The following is a 24972-nucleotide window of genomic DNA, read 5'->3' as shown; positions in this document are numbered from 1 at the left end:
TAAAAATGAGTAAATGCTATTCTGAATAGCTCTTGCAGAGTTGAGCGCAGCAGCCATTAAAATACAGAGTGCATGAAGAAGAGTATAAACCCCATTCATATGGGAAATTTTAATATAGTGGTGGGTATCTCATACCCACATTTACAAAAGTGAGAATAAATTTTGTTGTTAAAGTTGTAATTTAAGTCCTACTATGTGTAATCTTAGTTCTAATAATGGTAATTACACCTCTTACGACATTTTACAAGTTTTTGAACAAATTCGTTGTCAATGTTGTAATTTTAGTTCTAATAATGGTAATTACACCTCTTACGATATTTTTACAAGCTTTTGAACAAATTCATTGTCAATGTTGTAATTTTTGTTTAACTATATATAAATAGTGTAAATGAATATGGTAACTTTTGTTCTCAATGTTGTAATTTTGGTTCAAATACTTGTAAATTTTTGTTCAAATAGTTGTAAATGAGGGTATCTCATACCCACCAGTACACTAGTTTGTCTCCATTCATATATATATATATATATATATATATATATATATATATATATATTAGTCCGTCTCAGGTGCGGACGTCAGTACCGAGCGGAAGGTACGGATTTCCTGTTTTCGACCATTTTCCGGCCACATTTTTACATCTTAACCGCTCAGTTTTTAGGTCCTAGTGTATAGATCACCTCTGCAAAATTTCAGCCAATTTGATAATCGTTAAGGCATCCAAAATTGTAATTTACCATTATAAATACGAACGGTTCCGGTTCGACAGATTCGGTCCGTTCGTGTAAAATGCAGTTTTGGATGCCTTAACGATTACCAAATTAGCTGAAATTTTGTAGAGATGATCTATACACTAGGACCTAAAAACTGAACGGTTAAGATGTAAAAATGTTGCCGGAAAGTGGTCGAAAACAAGAAATCCGTACCGAAAATTCGGTACCGACGTCCGCACCTGAGAAAATTCCTATATATATATATATATATATATATATATATATATACACACACACATGTCGAACTCTATATATATATAACACATTTACAGCAGGAAAAAAATGGAACCCATACCATTATATATATATATATATATATATGTGTGTGTGTATATATATACACATATCGTAAATGCTACTCTGAATAGCTCTTGCAGAGTTGAGCGCAGCAGCCATTAAAATACACAGAGTGCATGAAGAAGAGTATATCTGGCCTTCTCTGGAGAGATCTAGCGGCTGGGACAGTGGATCGAACTCATCGAAGAGAGCCTGGAGGCTCGACAAGTGTGTGTATATAATCGATCGAGTACTGTAGAATGTAGATGCTATAGCGACGTGCATGCAATTCTTCTCGCAACTAGGTCCTGTCAGTCTCATTCAAGCTACTTCGTCATGTGCCATCACGTGGTGGGCTCTTTTATGAATAAGCAACGTTGCAAGTCAACTTCTCTTCTCCCCTTCTTATTCTACAGATTAGGTCTCTCTTATTTCATCGATGTTTTCTTCTTGCGACTCGCATGTGGAGTAACTACTAGATACTAACTAGTGAGTGTTAGCACTTACCTAAAACTAATACTTCACTTTTTCTTAATAAAATTCTTTATTTTATCTAGCCGTGTTCGATGCCCCATATCTAGATCAACCACGTCACAGCCCATCTCGTGGCCAAGTGAAATTGCCGGAAGTTTTTGGTCTGACGTTTGCCGGAATACGCGGGTGGAGATTGAAGAAGAGGCAGACCTAAAAGTTTCATCTCAAAATTTTGAAGAAAATGTCCAAAATTCCATATAGTATAGTACTATAGTTGGAGACATAGATGGAGCAAGCTTATTCCTCATTCCACAATCTGACCAAAAAAAGGAAAGAAAAAAGCTTATTCCACAATGCACGTGGTTTTGTCTCTAGTCTCTACAAAGAAAAAGAAAATGCTAGGTCCTCGTGTGAATACCTTATAAAAGTGCATTTTGGGCTCGGGCCCAACCGCGACAAAAGCTGCCAAACTTCTAAATCTTGACTAGCAGTTGCATTGTTTATACTATATGCATTCCCTCCTAGGGAGCAACTATATTTTTGCAAAATTTCTGAAAAAAGGAAAATACGCAACAATATTGAACAGTAAATACTGTAACCAAAAGAGAAAGAAAGAAATATATATATATATATATATATATATATGTTTGGTCTGTCATATAGAATTTGTCTACGCTCAAGCTGAAATTTTGGTATGATTTTGCAGATTTTTGGTTCAGCAGCTATGGTGGTGAAAAATTGTCCTCTATTCATCATATTTTTATGTAAAATATTCTTGGTCCGTCATATCACCCATTTTTTTGATGAAGAATTGTCCTATCATTGTATGTTATACCATTAGTAACATATAGATGGAAGTTTGCCCTTTAATCGCTGTAGGCTTTTCGTAGAATATGTTTATTTGGTCATTCATCGGTTACATTGATGATGTATTGCTCTTTTATGTTTGGTTATACCATCTATAACTTTCTCCACACGTAGGCTTAGATGCATTATTGCATCCATTTGTGTTTTTCTAAGTTTATTTTTTCATGTCTTTTTGCATCTTGTGTTATATTTATTATTTTTTATTTTGATGTAATTTATACATCTATCATTTTTTTTTTGAAAGGCTATAATTATTTTTCTTATTTATTAACAGATTTTGTAAAAATAAATATAAAAAAAAAGAAAAGGAAAAACATGACTTAGTTTGTTATTTTGATTTTTTTTTCTTTTGAAATTATAATTCTCATCATGAGAATAAGTAAGAATCTATCATCATTTGGGCAACACATTAGGAGTTATTTAACATGATATTGTGATTAATATATCATCAATCATTTCAAATTGGTCAACACAAATTGGGGCTCAATGAAGTTGGTACCGTTTGGAGCTGGGGTTAACATATGGTCTAGCTAGAAATCTAGGCACTTCTTCTTGGTCTAAAAACATAATGATGATTAGAAAACTACTTTAAGGCTTTTTACACTTAAAAGCTCATCTTTAATTCATATTACCTGAGAATTATCATCATTGTATAAACGCTTTAAACCAGTAATTCAATGCATTGGTTTCCAGCAAATGAGTGTTTCATACAGGTGAGTTGCCATGTGAAGCTCATAGATTTTGTCCAATTTGACTCATTTTGGCCTTTTAAGCCCTTAAATATTATGGGCCTCTGGTAGCATTTTAGTCAACAAATCTGGTTTAGGCTTTAGGCATTCTAATTTACTTCGCAAGCCCACACCTCTGGAAAGCGACAGTGAGTGATTTTACTTCGGCTGCTCTAATGCTCATGTTTGCGATGTAAAAACAAAGACCCACTTGATACATTAGACGTATCACATGCAATGACAATTCTTTGGTTAGAAAATTAAAATCCCTCCCATTAAAATTCACAGAGTATATAGATAGAAAAGTAATGACGAAGTAGTGTTAACTCAGTGGTTAGAGCACCCACTACCTATGTAAGAAGTCATGGGTTAGAGTCACCATGGGGGCAGGAGTGAAACCCTTTTATCCTCTTTTAAAAAAAAAAAAAAATAGATAGAAAAGTAAACAAACCACAAAACAAAATAACAAGAGAGTATTGAGATTTAACTAGATTCAACACAAATCCATATTTACGTCCTTCCAAGAGATACATGTTTTTCACCATGAGAATAATTGCAGTACAATATACAATAGAGCTAAATCACCATAACCCAAACTCGTAAACCTTGTACAGCCACACTCATAGAATTTCCCAAGAACTCACTCCTTCACCAAGAACTGTATACACTTTTGACATCTCTGCTCCATTACGTAAGATACACACACACACACACTCTCTCTCTCTCTCTCTCTCTCTTTTCGATGATCGCATAGAGCATACATTGGTTTACTACCTTTGCCTCCTATATATATATATATATATATATATATATATATATATATATAAACCATATACAATTCAATTGGTTGTTGGAAGGCAAACATTCTCGTACATGAGAAAAGATCTTATTCATGAAAAGAATAAACTTTGACATAAATCATGTCCAATTATAAAATTCAACCAAGTCCAACTGAAACTTACCTTTTCTAATTAAATTCTCATCACATTCTAACATCTTTATCATAACACTCTTTATCTATACAAACCCATGTTTATGTCATCATGGTAAAATTATACTGTATCACCCTTATTTTTCTGTCACGAGATTGTTTAAATGGATATATATGCCACATAGTACGGTCGCTGCGCCACTAATCTGCTCGTGCCTGAGCTATGGTTTTTGTTAGGTAAAAAGCTGATTAAGTAAATCGTATCCTTCAACAACAAAAGCCTAAACCTGAATCTGATCCTGTTGAGCCACTTAGAGTGGTCAGAGTACTTAGACATTTCATGATCAAAAGGCAAGATGATGTTCTTGTTTTCTTCTGTTCCATCCCATTCCCCAATTGTCTTTGTCATTTATGTTTTCACTTAACAAGTGGTGTTGATGATGATGATCAACATCAACATTCTCTCTATTAATTATGTGCCTATGACGTCAAACTCTATTGTTGAGTGTGCCCATTTTTTGTGTGTATAGTGTATAGGATGTGGCCATTTCTCAAGTCGCCTAAACAGTGACTTAAGACATCCCAAAATCAGAGTCTTGTGTACGCATTCATTATGAATCATTTTGCTATTGAGATAGTGATGGAATGAGGTTCTTGATTGTGAATAAGCTCGGAGAGTTTGTGGAAGAGGCCAAAACAACTAGGGTGCATTTCAGCTCCTGATTAGCTACTACCGAATTTCAATTTCTTTTTTCTTTCTCTTTCGTAAAGCTTGCTCAGAATGGTCGAGTTGATTTCTGCTAGTGTTATACCCATCCACACAAATGTAATTAGTTTCAAATTCATAAAAATAATTAGAATGAAGTACCGATGGAGCTGCTCTTCCCTGGTTCAATTCTTTGTTTGCTTTTATTTTTTTCCCTGCAACTTTTATGCTTAATTACTTGCCTTCTATTTTGTCTTTATATTTTTTTAATCTTTATATACATACCTGTTAGAATAACATAGCCTAGGAGTGGGATTGCAAAAGCGAAAATGAGAAAATAGAAAAATGGGAAAAAAAATTGAACTTAGGTTTGAAAAATCGAACTTGAGATGTAAAATATTGAACCAAAGAAAACCAAAGGGTCTTTCTAAATGTACCCAGCAAATATCTAAGTATACCTAGCAAACTTTTTATACTAGCAAATTTCCCGATAATATCCTTATTTCAAACCTAGCAAAACTTCATCAGGATGAAGATTAACAAACCCAACAAACTCTTCTGTTCATCTCTCTCATCCTCATACTAGCAAATTTCCCGATAATACCCTTATTTCAAACCTAGCAAAACTTCATCGGGATGAAGATTAACAAACCCAACAAACTCTTCTGTTCATCTGATTTGAGCATTTTTCATTCACCTATCGCGTAACAATCAACACGGTCATCAAAGATGGGAAGTATTTACGTCCCGGTTTATCGTACCTCGGGGATTACGAGCTAGCTAAGAATCCTATGGTTCTAGGTCACCAAAAATCACTTGCACAAACAAATAAAAATAGAAAAAATGCTAAACAAGGCACTGAGCCTCATTCAAGCATAACTTTGCATCACACAAAGTCACATAGACGGCCTTGCACCAAGCAAGGCCTAGATAGGGCCGTGAAACACACAAAAGTACTTGTAATGCTCACGCCCACATGGATTTACAAATGAATGGTAGTGGGAAAGTCACAACATTTTTTTTTTTTTCATAAATGATAAATAAATTAACAAACTGCGACATAAAAATAAGATAGATAGAAGGATGGGATGCATCGCATCAAGGGTCACCATGGAAATTCAAGGTTCTCCACACAAATCTAAAATCACATGGAATGATGATGATTAATTCAAATGATGCTTCAAATATTTTGTCGGATTTCCATTTAACATTAAGAGGTCGAAAAGAAAGCTAAATTGATTGTCATAAAATAGTAGTCAAACCCTAAGCAAAAATAAAAAGAAGAAAGAATACTTAGTTTTTGGCTACCCTATACTAGTCTCAAACCTTATGCCTTGTTAGGGCCATAAGTGCTCAAAACTAAATGCTTTAGGTTTCGACAATCAATTGTAACACACTCTAGCAACCATCACCACAAATAATAAGGTCGAAAAGAGTACTTGTGATAACAATTACCCTACCCAACAATTCCGAATACTATTCCGACAATCAAGGGTAATAATACTCAAAATTGGGTGACTGGAGAACCACAATCTAAGAAATCCAAATGGAAATAGAGATATGTAATGGGCAAATTCCACCATACTCATGCCATAATCTAAACTGAAATATAAATTCCCCAATTTAATATTCCAATTCCAACACACCAAACATAGATTAAGGAGGGGAAAACCTAAACCATACATTTAGAGTGAAGAAATTAAAGCAAGAGTACACAAATCATATGAATAAACATCAATTTTATTAATTCCTCAACAAAATCATATAAAACTAAACTTGAGTTTCAAAACCCTAAAACCATGAGAGGTCACACATAAGTATATATCAATACACATCAGTATATATCAATACACATCAAACAACACCATAAGCAAGAAATAAGAGAGAGAAAGAAGAGGGAAAGAGAGGAGAAATCCATGAAAGTTAAGGCAAAGCTTGTCACTAGCTATTGCCAAAACTTCATGGCTTCTCTTGCTACCCTTATGAAGCCATGGTGTAGAGATGGTAGCCTAGATACCGGAAATATGTGTGCCTCCTCCATGTGCAAGCTTACATGTGAAGAATGGGGGATGAAGAAGAGAATAAGAGATGAGAAGGGAGAGAAATCCCAAATTCGGCCAAAAGGCCTAGGGTGAAGAAAAATGGGTCTTAAGCTTGTGAAATGTGTGTGCAAAGGTGCTTAAATACCCCCTTGGGTTCAAGGGCCAAGATTAGACTTGTACCCTAGATCCAAGGGCTCAAAAACAAGTAGAAAAACGGTAAAATGAAAAGACTAAAACAACCTAATTAAAATGTAGAGAATTAGGAGATTAGAAAACATTTTGGAAAATAAAAAGAAAACCGGAGGGTAAAAATGTAAGTGAGTGTGTGCCTAGTGTAAACACAAATAAATATCTCCATTCACATGTGTGATGTGTGTGAGGTGTGTGATCCACTAATTATTATTGTCATTACATCAATTTTGAATTTGAAATTTGAATACAAAGATGTAATACAAATGGGCTTGGGTCTTCACTTGTGTGCTTCTTTGGTCTTGGGCCTTGGACTTCATGCTATTGGGCCAAGTTGACTTGGTTGACCCGATGGTCAACAGTTGACTTTTCGTCTTTTAGTCGGAGTTGACTTTTTGCTTGAATTCGCTACTTCTTTCGTCTTTTTCCTCTCTTGACCATAATTTCCTACAAATGAACAAAACAAAGTAATACTATGAAATAATGCTTGAGTATTCGCTAATTTCAAGGTAATTAGGGCTAGAAACACACGTAAATCGCGTGTGAATCATCATCTCCCTCATCCTTTTCACCACCACAGACAACCCAGTACCCATCACATCCTTGTAAGCTGACCCCAATCCTCCAATTCCCAAAATCTCCGTCGCGGCCTTCATCAAATCTGGCAACCCAAACGTGCCTCCCTAATCATTCACCATCAACAACTCATTCACTACATTCTTCCCCCTCTGCGAACCCTTTTACCCCAAGTTTCTTGCTCCATGTTTTCCTTCCCAAGAACACTAAAATGTTTCTCCCTCCGTTGTCTCTTTTGTCTAATATTTGCAACTTTTTACTTGTTTTTTGGTGTTAAAATTGGGGGTTTTGAGGTTTTTGAAAGACCCAATTGGAGATAGCCGAGTAATTATATCAACTCTAATGTGTTGTTGAGTTTTTGTGCTTATGGTATTGGTGATTTGACTGCTGGGTTTGTAATTCTTCATCTTTGCTGGGTTTACTTAAACATATGGGTATTATTGGAAAATTGCTGGGTGTAAAAAATTTGTTGGGTATACTTAGATATTTGCTGGATACATTTAGAAAGACCCAAACCAAAAATCAAGTTCAGTTTAATTTTAGGGTTCGGCCGCAAAACCAAATCACACTCAACGGTCTCAACCAAACCTATCCTAACACAGCCTACGATCTACCCATAAAAACTATGAACTCAAATTGAAACCTGACAAAAACTAATAATTATTTGAGTGCTAAAATACCAAATTCTTATGAAGCCACATTTTTTGTTCGTCAACTTAGACCTTTAAAGTTTCAAGAATGACCCTATTATGACATGCAGTAAATGTTGTTCTGGGATTCGGGTGTCAGGGTGTGCCTTGCTGAAAAGACAAATTCACATGAGGCCACGTTTTTATTCATCAGCTTACACCTTTAGGTGGTGTTTGTTACATGGGATTGGACATCTTTATCTAGTCTAATCTCAGTTATCCCATGTTTAGCAGCAAGGAGGACTATTTTAAATGAGACTCCACAGTCCCAACAGCAGCCCCAACACCTTCTACCACAAACCCACCAAAAACCATGGGATTGTGCAAGCCTCCTTCTACTCCACTATTCATCATTCACACACACACACACACTCTCTCTCTCTCTCTCTCTCTCTCTCTCTCTCTCTCTCTCTCTCTCTCTCTCTCTCTCTCTCTCTCTCTCTCTCTCTCTCTCTCTCTCTCTCTCTCTCTCTCCCAATTTCATTTCGGATCAGCCACTGGGCTGATCGCACAATAGAAGAACACCCAACACTAGGATGATTCTATGCGAGCTAAGAATCCCTCATTTCTCAGTTCTCACTTTCCTCACCAGACCTTAACCCCCAAAACCAAAGGCCTCTTCTTCCTCCTCCCTCTATTGCCTCTACATTTCCAGGCGTCTGATTCAAATCCTCAAAGGCTCAACGCCGGCCGAGACCCACAGCGCGCTGTATCCGATAATCAATCGATGGGTCTTAGATTATGGGCTGGAAGCACCGACGAAGACGAAGATGAAGCTCAGATTCAGACCAAATCTAAGATGATTGTGATCCTGGGGAAGGGTTTCGATGGAGTAGGAGAGGCTTTCTTCGCTTCCGGAGTGGAACTTCACCAAGATTTTGAGGAACTTCACAGGAACGTTCATCTGGAGATGATTAAACTCTCGAAGAAGTTTGCAGCATTGAAGAGGAAGTATCAATGATAGTCCTGTCATCACCAAACATGAGTCAAGTACTAGAATAGCATAAGCTAGGTTAGAGGAGTCCAGGACTCTTATAAAAATTAAGGTGGGTAATGACAGTCCTCTATAACAAACGCGGCCTTAGAGTTTCAAAAACGATCTTCTTATTTACATGTAGTAAACATTGTTCATGAATTCGGCTGTAGGGGTGTGCTTGTTCGATCTCTAAATTTTGATGTGTCTTAATAATGTTGGCTCTTTATAATTCTAAGTATATACTTTTCCTGTATCATAAAAGTCTATTCTTCCTTAAAAACCCAAATGAAGAATTCATAAGTTAGATATATACCCCAGAGATTTGACTTTGTCAATTCTCGCATAAGCTTTAGGTGAAAATAACGTGTGTTAAAACAAAGGTATTGGAAGCAACACAATCATATTAGCTTTAGAATTAAACAACACAACAAACAGAAATCAGGCTAAGGCGGAAACTAATAGGGCAAGCACTATGCAAGAAAGCAACTGATTTAGGATGTTTGCAATTGATCAATAACCAATAATCACAAACAGAAAGATATTCATAATGGCTTATTAAAGTAGTATACTGGCGTCGTTATCCCTCATATAATAACTTTCAAAGATCGTCTTCACAAAGCCAAACTATAGAAGTGGCCAATAGAAAGAAGACAGACTCCAAAACACTCTTTTGCAGATGAATACCCTTCAAACACAAAGAGGGATTGTGATTAGTCCATCACATCAGTTATTAGTTAAAGTAAAACTTTGTTTAACACAGGAAGTCAAATTCATGTCATTAATCACCAAAATTACTTGCAATGTATAAATTATCATATCTTTGATTCATCAAAACTTCAAGCATCTAACTGAAAACTGATTAAATGGTATTAAGCAGAAAGTGATTTATGTCAAACAATTAATTGAGCAGCTTTCTTGCAGTTTGGTTCAATAATCATATTCGTTCATCTACCTTTTAGATTTATCTTCGAGGATCATACTTGCAAGAACTCAATCATATTGCGCTTTGTACGTAATCCCAATTGTGCTGATAATTAAACGTAACATGTGAATCAATAAAAGTGAAATCATGAATATCATCCTAATCAAACAGTTCAATGATATTTCTCTTGGCAAAACCAATGAACTCAAATGTGGACTCTAACCTGTTATATTTTACGTACAAGAGTATCGCAATTTTTCGGTTTTTTGGTCATCCATAAGAAAAGTTTCTAGACAATTAATTCTACCGATAGTAGGTTTTCTACTTTAGCTGCATATTGATTGATGGTAGTTTTTATATTTCATGAATTGTTGATTTGTGAGTCGTTTTTCATATAAAAATAAATACATAAAAATACACTAGGCACTCAATTACGAGGTAGTTGTATGAATTCATGAACCGTGCATGAGGTGTTTGTTAACTTTGAATCTTAAGTTTGACCGCTATTAATTCCTTTTCTCTTATTTGAATTCACTTGGAAAAAATAAAATAAAAACGATGTCTGGATGATCAGTTCATACATTGCTTCATTCCGTGTCCAAAAGGAAGATACCTTGCATCACAAGTTAAACCCTAAAAGAAATTAAATCCTCACTAGAAAGTGATATGGAATATAAATCACCTAATTTGGTCAACCAAAAAGAAAATTGGTTAACTGATCAACTAACTCGAACTACATATCATTATTTCATCTACAATAAAAATAAAATTAAAGAAAAAAAGCCCAAAAATTAGTTCAACCATATCCAAGTATCCATGTATAATACTCCACGTACATGATATTAATTCAAAAACAAAAAAGAAAAGAAAAGGATGAATGCAACTATAACCAACAGAAAACAGACTCAAGTGGCTTACCCATCATTAGCTCTTGAAAGTCAGAATCTCTCCAACTAAACTACAAACACGGCAGAATCTTCTTTAACTCTTCTTCCTTCCATCTCTGGTCTTCTATCTTCTCCTCCTTCTTGAATCGACCTTTCCTAGCTGAGCCAAATTAACCTTCGATACTTCCTATATATGCAGGCTTCATTAAAAATTCACTAATTACTATATTTACAAAAGTTCCTTAATAAAAAGCCTTTGAGCTTTTCCATGATCGGCTCACATCCCAACATAACTACCACCATGTTTCCATTTTTCTGTTACCACTCTTCGTTCTCCTTCATATTATTCTTTTGCTTACTCTTTCTTTCCCGCCCATGCTTTCCCGCCAGAATCCTACCCGACCCTGCGGTAACAGTCATAACTGCGACGGCCAATGTGTCCCACAACGCCACGTGGCACGACTTCACGAAGTTCCTGGACGCCGGGAAGGGCAGCCAGGTGGTCGGCATGTCGGAGCTCAAGAAGTACTTCAGCCGTTTCGGCTACTTACCGGTGCCCGAAAAGACCAACTTCACCGACGTCTTCGACAAGCAGCTCGAATCGGCCCTGACTCTATACCAATCCAGGCTGAGCTTGCCCGTCACGGGAAAGCTTGACCCGGAAACCATCTCGGCCATCACTTCACCGAGATGCGGGGTCAGCGACGCGCCGCAGCAGCAACATACGCCCGCGAAGCTGCATGCGACGCGTCGTTATGCTTACTTCAACGGGAAGCCTCGCTGGGCTCCGGCGAAGTTGCTCACGTATGCCATCAACCCCAAACACGTTATCAGCTACGTGAGCTCGTCGGACATAGAGACAATATTCCACCGCGCTTTTTCGCGGTGGTCGGCTGTGATTCCGGTGAACTTCACCAAAGCCAGGGACTACTCCTCCGCGGACATCAAAATCGGATTTTACAAAGGTGATCACGGCGACGGTGAGCCGTTCGATGGTGTCCTGGGTGTTCTAGCTCACGCCTTCTCTCCCGAGAACGGGAGGTTCCACCTCGACGCAGAGGAATCATGGGCCGTCGATTTCGAATCCGACAAGTCGAAGGTGGCCGTGGATTTGGACTCCGTGGCGACCCATGAGATTGGGCATCTTCTTGGGTTGGCTCACTCCTCGGTCAAGGATGCTGTCATGTACCCGAGTCTGAGTCCTAGGACTAAGAAAGTGGACCTCCAAATGGATGACGTGGCAGGCGTTCAGGCACTCTATGGGTCAAATCCTAATTTCAAATTTAGCTCATTGCAGTCGGAAAATTCTTACAACCACGCAGTTACTAATTTGGACACCACATTTGCGTCAAAGTGGACAATTTCTCTATCACTCATCACTTTGATTTTTCTCTTTTTCTAATTGGTTCAAATTCTTATACTTGTAATTTTTTCATTTTTTCCCTTCATTTTTTATTGGAGTTGTAGACACAAAATACTCAAGGAAAAAGTTAGAGGATTCTTTCTACATATCACCATTTGTTTATGAATTTGAGCACATATGGATTTTATTGAGACCAAAAGGGGGAGAATGGAAAAGGTAATATTACCTTCAATGGGAATTTAAGTGGGTCAAAATGAAGAATGAGAGGTCAATTTTGAAATCCAATGAAAGTGGGACTTAATTATCTTAGGGGGAATATTTGTTGTGGGATGGGATGGGATTTGGAAGTCTTGCCTGCCCAATTTGCATTGCAAAGAATATGCTTAACCTGAATTTTTGGTGGAAATTAAAGTATCACTTATATCACAAGAATAAAAGGTACCTATCTTTCTATCAGAGAATCAGAGAGAGGAAGCTTGCTGAAAAGGCAAAGTGGCAAACATGAATATAAATTACCAATTGCAATCTCTCCCGCAGACTGTTTAGTTAACACTGAGTTGCTAAGGAGAATTACTAATATGATTATTATAGATTTGAATAAGATGGTTAGACTCCTAGAACTAGAATATATGTTATATATATATATATATATATATATATATATATATATATGTATCGCTAGTAGTAAATGTTGGGTCGTAGGTGGGTTTTTTTCTGGGTAGTAGTCTAAGAAATAAACATGCATGCTTTGATCGATTCAAAGCATAGATGAAGACTCACCAGAAATTTCACAAAGACGTGTGATCTATTACTTTTGGAAATGAATTGACCCCCTACCCCAAATTCACTCCCCTAAAAAAAGCTGAAAACAAATTAAAAAGAAGGGTTATGCTTTCATATTAGGCAGTGTTCGGTTGAGTCAAACTGTATAGTAGTTTGAAGCAGAGGAAACTGATCTGGACTAGAAAACCAGCGGCAGCTAGGTAGATTAGACTCGTCATGCATCTTCTTGGAAGAAGGAGGTCGTTAAGACTCGGGGCTGCACCATTGAATCGAAATATAGAACAAATTAACGAAGAATTTGTGTTGGATTGGCACTATATATATATAACCATTTATTCTTTTCTGGACCAATATGAAATGAAAAAGAATATTCAAAAGGGCTAAATGGTATAGTGACATCAATGAAGGCACAAAATCAAAATGCAAAATAATTTTTAAACACTCGTAAAATTTCCTCTTAGACTTCATCAGGCTATAATCCTACTCGGTCCTACATAAGAGCATCTCCAACGGGTGGAATCAAATGCCATTTTGGCTTTGGCTTTTTCACCGAACATCTCCAACCAATGGGGACTCTTAGAAATGAGAGTCAAAAGTTGAACTAAAATAGCTAAGGAACGGAGAACGAAAGTCATTTTGGCTTCACATGAAAGAGATGCGGCCCCCAGCTGCACATGAGTGGTGAGAGAATGACAAAAGCAACTCGCATGAAATCTATGGTGGAGATTGAAGCCTGATTAATTCCATTTAAAATGAAAGGTTGAGATTAATTGATTCTAAAAATAAAAAAGTAAATATATATTTACTGAATATCTAATCTGTCGGTTCAAAAAATTCTATGGATTAAAATCAACGGTTAATAATAAAGTAATTGTCTTTTAAACCATAAAAAACATGAAAAAATAAGAAATTTTTCTAAAAATCAGAAAATTGTTGCTTTTTATTATATAAAATAATTATGTATGATATATAAATTCATATTGTAGTTAATTAATTCTCTAAAATGATTAATTTATTAAATGATTTTGGTTTTTGACTAAAGATGGTTGGAGATGCAAAATATGAATGAATAGTGATGACACTAGGGAAGTCAAATTTTGTAAATGGCTTTGGCTTTTGACTCCATTGTTGGAGATGCCACTGGACGTGGGTTTCCATCCGTTCTGTTTCTTGACCAGTCAGATTTACTGTTCATTGGATTTTATTTATTTTTTATTTATTGGAAAATTGAAACAGATTTGATGTCAATAGATGGTAATAATGGAGATTTATGGATAATTAATGTCAGAATTGTGATTGCTATAGCTTTTCGGAAAGGGAACGACGCTAGGAAGAGAACTCGTAGCCTTGCCATGATGTGTGGTTTTTTTGGGCTTTTAGGATCATTTTGGGCCTCAAAATTGCAATTTACTATTTTATAATATTTTTGGAGGACAAATTATGAGCCACGTATAGTTACCGACAATATTTCTTGAAATGCGTGAAGCCACCACCGACAATTATTTTGAAACGCTTGAAACAACCACCCACATCTTTGAACGGACAAGATCATTTGCATACTATTCAATCTAACGGTTATTGTTGATGTAATCTTATCTAAAATTTCGAATCAGATTACGTCGAACTAGGAGTGGACACGTGTCCTTATCTCTGATCACTTTTTATGTGAAAATTGTAAATAAATAGAGAAAGAGGCAGCACACACAATCTGATATTGGCAAATCTCTTTCTTTTTCATATCTCCAGATCCAACGCATTTCCTCTCCTTCCCTCATTCCAATGAAGAGATTGTGGGCTAAGTATCGACAATCTCGAGATGAAGATCATGAAGAGATGTGTATGACTACTGGACGTGTCCCGGATTCGGTATTATCATCTTCACTTTCATCTCCCTCTTGTCCGGCCACTGGACGTGTGTTTCCCCTTTGTTCGGCCATTTTGGATATAAACAAATTTGGATGATGAGAGCTATATGAAGAGGAGGAAGAACAAAATTGAGTTACTATGAAAGATAATTTTTTGGGTGTGAGATGTAAAATAAATGGTAGGTATTTATAGAGAAATGTTTAGAATTTTTTAGAATTTTTTTTGTTACCGTTTATTAACGTTACATATATATATATATACACACACACACACACACTACATATTAATTGTTTGCCGTTGGATCCTCTTCTTAATTGAAACCAAGGGCTGGGATTAATTGACCGTTACTCTCTCTATTCAAAATGGACTGACGGCTCTGTTGCACGTGGCACAGGCCGGCCCCTTTTTTGTCGCTACTGCATTCACTTTCTGCCTAGTTGCGGCGCCATGCGTCAATGTCTCGTCCTCCACTTCCTTCCTTCAGCGCGTCGCCTTATCCACTTGTGTAGATGACGTCACCCACGTTTAGAGCTGGGCCGAGCTAGCAGACAGCTTGGCTGGGTCAAGGAATTAGTCAGGGCCTTGACTAAATTCTTGGCTTCGGTCAAGAAGGTATGGGTTTTGGCTGGTCAGAAGCCCACCGCTGGAGGAGCAAATTTTCCCTTCATAGTCACCACCTCAACCTCAGCTTTTCCTAGCTGGTGACCGGTCAAATTCACACCGGTGGAGTTGCTCTAACATTGGGGTTCAAGTTCCCTCCATTTCTTTCATAAACACCAACCAAACTCGAACCGTATCAAGTCCAACTACAACATGTGTAGTAACCCAGCAGCACCAGTTAAACCTAAACCCAAGAGATACAATAGCCCAAAGCCCAAACCAATAGGAATCTCATATCGCGCTCCTAAAAGGCTAAAACCCTTAAACCCTCTGGAACTCCAATCCAAGCGTCTTCCAGATCTCAATTCTCCACCCTCACATCCCTCCAATGGCTTCCGCCTGCAGACAATTCGCCAGCAGAACATCCCTATCGTCCATCCGATCCGCCATCAGATCCAACGCCCCTAAATCCCCCTCCTCACGCTTCCCCCTCCCCACCTCCGCCCCCTCCTCCGCTCCAGTTCGCGGCTTCTCAATCTCCAGGTCTCTTTCCCCCTCTCTCATTTTTTCTTTCTGGGTTTCTAATTCCCTTGAAATTCAAGTATTGATCTTTAGGTTTTGGGTTTTCAGGTCTACGGGCGTGTTGGGATGCGTGCAGTCGCTGCTGCCGCTCCATAGCGCGGTGGCGGCGGCGAGGCTGACGTCAGCGCTGAGCACAACTTCGAGGAGTTGCCGGGCGCTCTCACAGGGTACTCTCTGCCGCACCTCTCCCAGCCTCTAAATTTTGCTTTCTTTTTGAATTGTGAGTCACTTTTTTTTTTTGCTTCTATACCACAGTTTGTTGTTATTGTTTTTGATCCCGTGTCTTTGTTTTGGTGTTTGCTTACTTGGGTTCTGTTTGGAAATTCGACTTTGGTTCATTGTTGCTGCCATTGAATTTTGCATTGAACAAGTTGGATTTATGGTAGTAGCAATAGTTGGAAGTATCAAGTTGGATTTACATTACTAAGTTTCGTCATGCTCACATGAATTTTATATGGTCTCATTATGTGATTTCCGTGTGCGGTGGAGCCTGAACAACATTAAACTTGTACAGGATGCGTTGTCTACTTTGATGTTTCAAGTCTAACATAGAAGTATTAATTCCGAGTAAACTGAAACTAGGATGCTTTATGACCTAGAAGCATTCATGGAGACTAAGTTTATGTGAGCTTATGGGATGTGTCCTGGGTATTCAATTGGGTTTTAGAAATGGGAAATTTTCTTTTGGCCAGTGAGAATAAGACATTTAAGGCAATGGAAATCAAAGGGTGTATTATCTGACTGGAATATTTGGTTCCTGCAGGCACATAATATCCATATGCTTGAAAGAAATAAACTGGACCCGCTAATTATGGCCTGCTGCTCATTACCAAGTATGAAGCTATGAGTTTTCCTCAAAAACCTTAAAAATGTTGGAGTATGTTAGCTTAGAGACTTCCATTCCATCTATGTCTGAGGACTGATTTTCCAATTTGGTTGGCTGTCACTGCACTTGCCATGTTTTGGCTCTGTGTTATGGGCTTTCACTTTTGGTTCTTTTGCATATATATGCAGACTAGTAATGCGTGCCAATTAATCTAGGATGATGTTATGATAAGTTTCCGTTTGGATGTGTTACAGTTAATTGGCTTTGTATTGCCAGTATACGTTGAGACAAGTTGTCTATAGATTTTCTGTGCTCGCCATATTATATATTTATCTTAAAACTAATTGGTTAAGGTTAATGCTGGTATGGAAAGATAGTATAACTTGATGCAAACAATACAGAATTTGGCGTTTTAGCTTAAATTTGTTGAACTTAATACAGTAAATTTTTTTTAAACAAATAGAAGTGGTTTGATAACATAGCTGCTCCTTTTCCCAGATGGAATTGATGGTACGTGAGACATGTTGACATGTTTGCTGTATATGGAGGTGGGCCATCTATGCTCATTGTGTCTGACTTAAAACATTTCGCAAAACTATAAGATACCAGTTATTCTTGGACTATATACAACCTAGCCATTTGAACTGTCTTCTGAAAGCAGACTTAGTGAATGCTGTAATGAATGCTGGGATGTTGAGCCTATTTCTTTTAAAGCACATCTTAAACTGTAGTCTTTTTGATTGGTTCATTTAGTTATTGAAATTGGAATGCCACCGACTCTGCATTTTTCTCCAATTAAGAGGGTTTCAATTTATGTGGTCCTAATTCAAGCCTTTGTATTCTTTGATGATCCAGAGCTTGGTTTGTCTGTTCCAAGGTGATTTGCGGCAGGTTGTCATCATGATCAGAAGTTCATGGGATTGGAAAATTACAGATTTTGTAGTTTCATTAATTCAAACCATTTTAGAGCAATGGAAAGCTAAATTTGATTCTTCCTACAAGATGGGATGCTTGAAAATAATAACTCAGTTGGCTTGTTCAATACTAATTGTATGTGCATCTTGACTAGTATACGATGATTTTGATCTTTGAATCAATATACATGCAGTTCAAAGTTGAATTCTTGATATTGTTGGAGAATTTGTAATTGATTTCATGTGTTAGTGATAGCCTAAATGCTACTTTCAGCACTCTGTGATAACTTTGATTTTTTTTTTTTTTTCTTGTTTGGTACAACTGATAGATCACACAACTTTTCAGAGCACAGCAAAATTGTGTTCCGTTATCAAATTTAAATATAAGGGAATTTTTTATAGTATTTTCCATTTCAAATTCAACTAGAATATACTCCCTGAAGTGTCTCAACATCCCTAATTGATCTTTTAAATAAGAAAAATTTTGATAGTATTTTCCATTTTAAATTCAACCATTCAATGGCGTTCTCATTCTTGTGCCTCCATAGTTCATAGCGGGAAAAGCTTATGAGATTATATGTAGGTTATGCATCTGTACTTGCCCATGGTCTAAATGGAATAAAAGAATACCCTTATTTACTTATTTATTTATTATGTTACTATTCATTACATAGAACATGTGTCTAAAAGCAAGATTCAGACTAAAGAGGCAAATATTCATGCGTTTTTTTTCTCCTATAATAAAAAACTATATGCAACTCTTCTCCTATATGCAGTCATCTCCCTAAAACCTGAAGACGTCTCATCATATTAGTACTGGTTTTCTCCAATGTCTCATCCTCATCAAATTTGTCTCTACTCTCTAATTTAATCATCATTCTACGAATAGTAATCCATTTCTCTCGGTGTCTATTGATATAAGCGGTTATCATGCTAATATTGAGATTATGAAAGACATGTTGCATGATATATCATTATGATTAACTTGTGAGAATTACTTTGGACAATTAGCAGACCCAAGTAAATACAATACTTGTTTTTGAGGTATGGTTGCTTCATGAGACTCACGCTTTCAAAGTTGGGTAAATAGAATTTTGGTCCTTAGGCATGCCTCTATTTTTGCTCCTATAACTATAGTTTCAACGAATTCACCCTTATAACTACTTTGCTCTCTGCTTGAAAAAAAATAAATAAATAAATAAAAAATTTGCTCTGTTATCTTTGTGGTCTTTACTTTAAACTGATTGTTAACTCAATATAACAGTTTGAGATGTCCACACGACCACATTTCTGGATCATTCTGTTTCAAATGTCAAATTCTCTATAATTTAGAGGGTTTCACTTTATGCATTCAAATTGTAGTCTCTGTATTCTTTGTTGATCCAGAGCTTGGTCCCTCACAAATCGAACAAATTTGGGATCTCAACTACTTAAGCTGAAATCAATCTTTATTGTAATTCAGAATTTGAGATAACATTTTCCCTTTCAATCCAACTATAACCAGCTTCCTTTCTCATTCCTTTCTCCTTCATCAGCTTCCTCGCTACCCTCACATCTTCCCACTTTGCATAGTGTGCATACAAGTTAGACATCGTAACATAAACAAATTCATCTTCACCTTCTAACTGTATCACCTTTGCAGCTGCATTTTTGGCCACTTTCAAATCTCTACACTTTCCACAAGCACCGAGCAGTGCCCTCCAAACTGATCCGCATGTCCCAAAACCGAGCTGGAATATCATGTTCTCTGCTCTCCACACCTCCCCTCTCTGCCCCATTAGCCGAATCATAGAACAACAGTGCTCAAGAGTCGGCTCAATCCCATACTCTTTGATCATTGATTCAAAGTACTGAAGTGCGTTCTCGAATGGAATTTGATTATGTAAACATGCAGATATAACATTAAGGAATGTGATCTCATCAGGCTTGACATCTCTCTCCATTTTCATCTGCTCGAAAAGGAGCATCATCTTTGAAGGGTTACCGTTCCAAGAAAAGCCAGAGATCATTGAATTCCATGTCACCAAATTCTTCTCTGGAAGTAAATGGAAGATTGTTTCAGCATCGCTTATCTTCCCGCATTTGGAGTACATGTCAATCAAAGAACTACCAACCACAATTGATGTAGCCAAACCAAATTTTATGGTGCAACAATGGATTAGCATGCCCCACGTTAAAGCCGAAATACCTGCAACTCCACTTAAAATGCTTGAAAACGTGAATTGATCCATTTCTACATTTTCCAAGTGCATTTTGCAGAAGAAATCCAAAGCTTCTCGTGCTCGACTCCTGTTTACATATCCTGTAATTATCGAATTCCAGGAAGATGAATTTGGATTTGGCATACTGAATAGAAGTTTAATAGCATCTTCTACATCTCCAAACCGCGAAAAGCCATTTATCAGTTCATTGTATGAGATTATATCAGGGTTATGCATCTGCTGCAAAAAACTGAATGCTTGTTGTAAGCTTCCATTTCTTGCACTTGCCGCTATTACGGAATTCCACGAAATAGTATCCTTTTCTATCATGTTATTGAACACAAGGATTGCCTCCTGAAGTGATCCACATTTCCCATACATGTCAATCAAACAATTCAAAACAACAGTGCTATTTTCCAAACCTAGTTTCACAGTCTTTGAGTGAACTGTCTTGCCAAGCAGCAGAAAGCTCAGTTGGCCACATGCACCTAAGGCCGCAGTTAACGAATATGAATCTACAGAAACTTCAGACCTTTCCAGCTGAAGAAACAAACTCAACGCTTTACAGAACTGCCCAGAATGCACGTATCCAGAAATCAAAGAATTCCAAGAAACTACACTTGGTTGAGGAATTTCAACAAACACCTGGTGAGCATCACTCAATGAGCCGATTCCAATATAAAAATTGATCAGAGCAGTGGAGACAAAAACATTGGAGCAAAACCCAGATCGTAAGATGTAGCTATGAAGTTGCAAGCTGAAGAAATCCCAGCCCAGGTTGGCTGAAGCTCTGACCATCTGAACAAACAAGTACCCATTTGGTTTGGTACCAGAGATGAGCATGTGAGATGCCTCAAATAGGGCATGCCCAGTTCTGGTGCCACATTGAGCAAGGTCAAAAATGATACTTGCCCATGAGTCTGAAGTTTCAACATGAGGAATTGTTGTGGCATTGGTATTGTTATGAGTTGGGATAGTTGTAGTAATATAATTTGCACAAAGTGCAAGGTTTTGGAGGGGTTTTTGGATTCTCTTGAAGAGAAACCTTTGCATAGCTCAACACAATGAACCACTCTAACGTTAAATCCACATTTATCTTAAACAAGAAAACAGTTGGGATGAATTAGAGCAACAGTTATTGGTTAATGACCAAAAATAAATTAAAAGAACTGTGGAAATAAAAGAGCTGACAAATTCGCATTTACTCTGAAAATTGCACATCTAGAAGAAGCAATGCTAGAAGATGATGATTCCGTGAACCAGTTCAGGTTTAAGTGCAAATTTGGAAGATGCTAAATTTCTAAGATGAGATCATGTTTGTTTTCAGATTTGATACGAAAGACAAAATATTGAATGCAACCTATGTAGTAGAGCATTTGTAATGTTGAGGTGGTTTATTTTATCTCAAAGAATAGAGGATTTAAATCAGAGACCTCTTCTACAATTGTAAATAGAAATAGAATTCGACCAACTAAAACTCGATGCAGATTCAGGATTTCAAGAGATACCAAGTTCTTTGATTTTGTCTAAGCGATTATTGAATCCTTTCCTTGTAATAATCTTTGATATTTTGAAAAACTCTATCTATATGATTATATTAGCGTGATGCAATAATTTCAAACTAGAAATTGCCACATAGTTGATGGATGAAGAATTGTTAGCTCCACCCTTTGGTGGTGAGTTTTCCCAAGTATGGTCTGAGTTCTGAGGCTTTTATGTCTCATTTTCATTCTCTTTTTTTTTGCTCCAGCCCAATTTCTCACCAAATTTTCATATCTACTATCACACCCCTCATCCTCCTCCATCTCAGAAACCTCATCCTCTCATCTTTCATCATAATTTTCTCCTTTTCCACAACCTTGTCTTCATGTTCAACCCTTGGATTCTCTACATGAATATGTTCACTTAACTTTATACCTAAAAATTGTTACCATACTAGAACTTCACCGAAGCTTGTGGACGTCGCCAAATCAGTAGTGTTAAGTTGCTTAGTGGTCCCCACCTCCATGACTATCTTTGCTAAGTTCTTTGGTATTTTTGCCTTTATTGTGCATGCTATTTGGGTATGGAGAATGACGGTGAAGAAGTGATCTACTAATATTATGGAGACCTAAAAACTGAAATGTCGATATGTGATCGAAAAGTGAATTTCAAGAGCAATCATTTAAAATGGCCAAAAAAAAAAATTTCTCTTGGTAGAAAATCATCTATATATAGAGGGCTTTTCCGAAAGGGAAACTTGATTATTCACTGAGAAAACACTTTTTCAATCACCACCAACTTATATAGTCTAATTAGAGAACTTGATTAATGAATCATAGAGTCGATATATCTGTTGCCAAAAGAAAAAATGAATCATACAGTCCAAAAGACATAGTACAAGTCCATTACTCATGTTATTGATATGTGCTCATAGATGTCTAAAGACTACTAGTAATATCTATATTAGACTGCTCGAAGATTGAGTATAAAATCATCTGCGTTGAGGTTGGATTAAAAGCCAAATTTCTTGTCATGGTTGTCATCAGATCGAGTAAAAGGTTTTATTTTTTATTTTTTTAAAATACCTTTTGAGTAACCAAGTATAGAAGGCAGCTGGAAACTTAAAACATGTTCTACATAAAATTAATCATCACCATTGAACATGAGGTGTGGACTCACTAGTAGTTCGGTGGATTAGTACAAAAGACGTGAAAGGTTGTTAGGAGCTAAGCTTTGATAGTTTGATCTAGAAGTGTTGCTGCCCAAATTTTTATTTTTGACATGTCTGGATATGGATGTGAGGACTGCTTAATGACTCTACTATAATATAACAAATGATCAAGTGTAATAAGAAATCAAACAATGAAAAATCATTAGAGTCAACAACAAACAAATGTTTTTGATCTTTGTACTTGGAAAACACAAAGCGTTAATTGGGTGAAACCATGAGATTTGTTGACATTATTTAACCTACTCTACATTAGTTCTTAAACCACACATATAACTCTATCTTTTATAATTTTTTAATAGCGTCTGACAAATATAGATCAAATTGGCAACACTAATTTTTCGTCCTCAACAAACAATTGGAGGATGATAACATTATTATTTTAGGTAAACCACTAAGAGAAATACAATCGGACATACTGAACAATCCTACAAGTAATGAATGTGCATAGAGCTTGCTCAAGTGGTGAAGAATATATGAAATATCCAACAATCTAAGTTTGACAAATTACACTTTTAGGGCGAGCATAATAATTGGAGTGGAAGCACACCATCGATCATTCATATGCTTTAAGAAAGCTCTGTTTAACTCTTTTGTTTTCTCCAATATCTTAATGTTATTGAAATGTCACTACTCATTTATTATTAAATTGCTAATGTATGGCTACTAACTTAGAGCAGATGCACTCATGCACTCATTGGGTGACTAATTGGGCAATTGTTAGCAAATGGGCAATGCGAAAAATTGCCTGACTAATTGCTGGGGCCCACGTGGGGACCAACTGCCTAGGCAATTTTTTTTTTTTGGTCGTGAAACTGATATTCATAAAGCCAAAAGGCATATGGAGGCCCAAACAAAGCCAAGGGCAGGCGAACAAACCCCTCAAAGTCAGAAATTCATAAGAATTAAGACATGAGTAGGATAACAACTAAAAAAACCAAATTAAAACTAAAAGCCCAAGCAGCCCAACAAAACCCAAGCCCTAATCAAAGCTTCTTCTTCCTCTCCACTTTGCAGCCGCCATAGCAGATTCGTCACCGGAGCTCCGACGGAAATCGCGAGCAAGGATTGGTAACCAAGGGTGGTCTGCAGAGGTGAGGATACGGACAGAGCCGCCATACATTCTCCAGTTGACCGATTACGAAAAGATCTCGCATAAAAGGATAACAACAACCAAACCACAATAGATCTTAGCAAAGAAAACTGAGATCTGAAGAGGTGGTTGCAGAGGTGTACGAAATCTTCCATGGCAGGACAAGGTAGACAAGAAGAAGGAGATTTGTTCACGGTTTGGGAATCTTGAGGAGCAAAGGGAGAACAAAAACTGAGAATGACCATGAGAACAAATCTGTCCAGATCTAGATCTAAAAACAAATTTGATTTGTGAGGGCTGAAACTCATATGCAAAGGAAGGGGAACAAACAAGGAAGTCAAGTCACCACTTGGGTGAGGAATCACCACACAGGATGAGGAGTCACCACAGGGGATGCGGAGTCACCAGATGGGTGAGGGAATCAAAGAAGAAAGGTTTGCTGTAGAGATGAGAGAGCTGGGTTAGAGAGAAGCTCCTGCTTCTCTCTCTACATTTTCGCTGACGAAGAGCTAGGAACTTGAACTTACTGCCTAGGCAATTGGATGACCAATTCTTGCCCAACAGTTTGCCCGACTGATTGGGGCGGGCTCCACATCTTGCACAAATGTCATCGCTTGTAGACACAAATTTGGGAAATGGTTCTTTATTCACAGTCGTTGGATCTCAATCCAATGGCTGTAATTAAATACCAATGGTAATCTTTCTTTTTTCACCTAAAAATTAATTCAAAAGTTTTAAAAAAAATCTCAAATGTATTTCAAAAAATTCTATTAGTACTCATTCTATTTTGTAATGGTCATAGAATTTTTTTTTCCTGATGATAACTATATGTATTTTTTTTTATTGTGAACGATATTTGTGCTTGATATAAAATTTAATTTGTTAAAAAAGATTTATTCATTAATTTTTTATATTAATATTGTATGATTAATCTCATTATTAATTATTCAATTAATCAAATTATAAGTTTAACATTATTGAGAATTAATAAATTATTCAA

General features: G+C 36.9%; 3 protein-coding genes across 12 annotated transcripts; 2 read left to right on the top strand and 1 right to left on the bottom strand.

Moving 5' to 3' along the window:
- The first annotated feature begins 10937 nt into the window (after nt 1-10937).
- LOC112180353 (metalloendoproteinase 1-MMP) lies at nt 10938-12519 on the top strand. Its single transcript, XM_024318887.2, has one exon. It carries the CDS (start codon nt 11303-11305, stop codon nt 12434-12436), a length of 1134 nt encoding a protein of 377 aa, XP_024174655.1. The 5' UTR covers nt 10938-11302; the 3' UTR covers nt 12437-12519.
- Nucleotides 12520-15887: 3368 nt separating this feature from the next.
- LOC112175389 (protein NONRESPONDING TO OXYLIPINS 2, mitochondrial) lies at nt 15888-18241 on the top strand. 10 transcript variants are annotated; one of them, XR_002926427.2, is made up of 5 exons: nt 15890-16189; nt 16277-16448; nt 16992-17061; nt 17553-17602; nt 17910-18241. XR_002926427.2 is itself a non-coding variant. In XM_024313063.2 (4 exons), exons 1-3 carry the CDS (start codon nt 16035-16037, stop codon nt 17570-17572), a joined length of 294 nt encoding a protein of 97 aa, XP_024168831.1. In that variant the 5' UTR covers nt 15888-16034; the 3' UTR covers nt 17573-17602; nt 17910-18241. The 10 variants fall into 10 exon arrangements, 5 of the variants coding, with proteins under 5 accessions (XP_024168831.1, XP_024168830.1, XP_024168828.1 ...); XR_002926431.2 differs by having other exon boundaries at nt 15893-16189; nt 16277-16395; XM_024313063.2 differs by lacking the exon at nt 16992-17061 and having other exon boundaries at nt 15888-16189; nt 16277-16395.
- Nucleotides 18242-19372: 1131 nt separating this feature from the next.
- LOC112180003 (putative pentatricopeptide repeat-containing protein At5g47460) lies at nt 19373-21559 on the bottom strand. Its single transcript, XM_024318487.2, has one exon. The coding sequence runs from the start codon at nt 21220-21222 to the stop codon at nt 19417-19419; it is 1806 nt and encodes a 601-aa protein (XP_024174255.1). The 5' UTR covers nt 21223-21559; the 3' UTR covers nt 19373-19416.
- Nucleotides 21560-24972: the final 3413 nt, after the last annotated feature.

The sequence above is a fragment of the Rosa chinensis genome, chromosome 7 (genome assembly GCF_002994745.2).
Source record: "Rosa chinensis cultivar Old Blush chromosome 7, RchiOBHm-V2, whole genome shotgun sequence".
Classification (NCBI taxonomy): domain Eukaryota; kingdom Viridiplantae; phylum Streptophyta; class Magnoliopsida; order Rosales; family Rosaceae; genus Rosa; species Rosa chinensis.
This window is presented reverse-complemented; position numbering and strand designations above follow the sequence as displayed.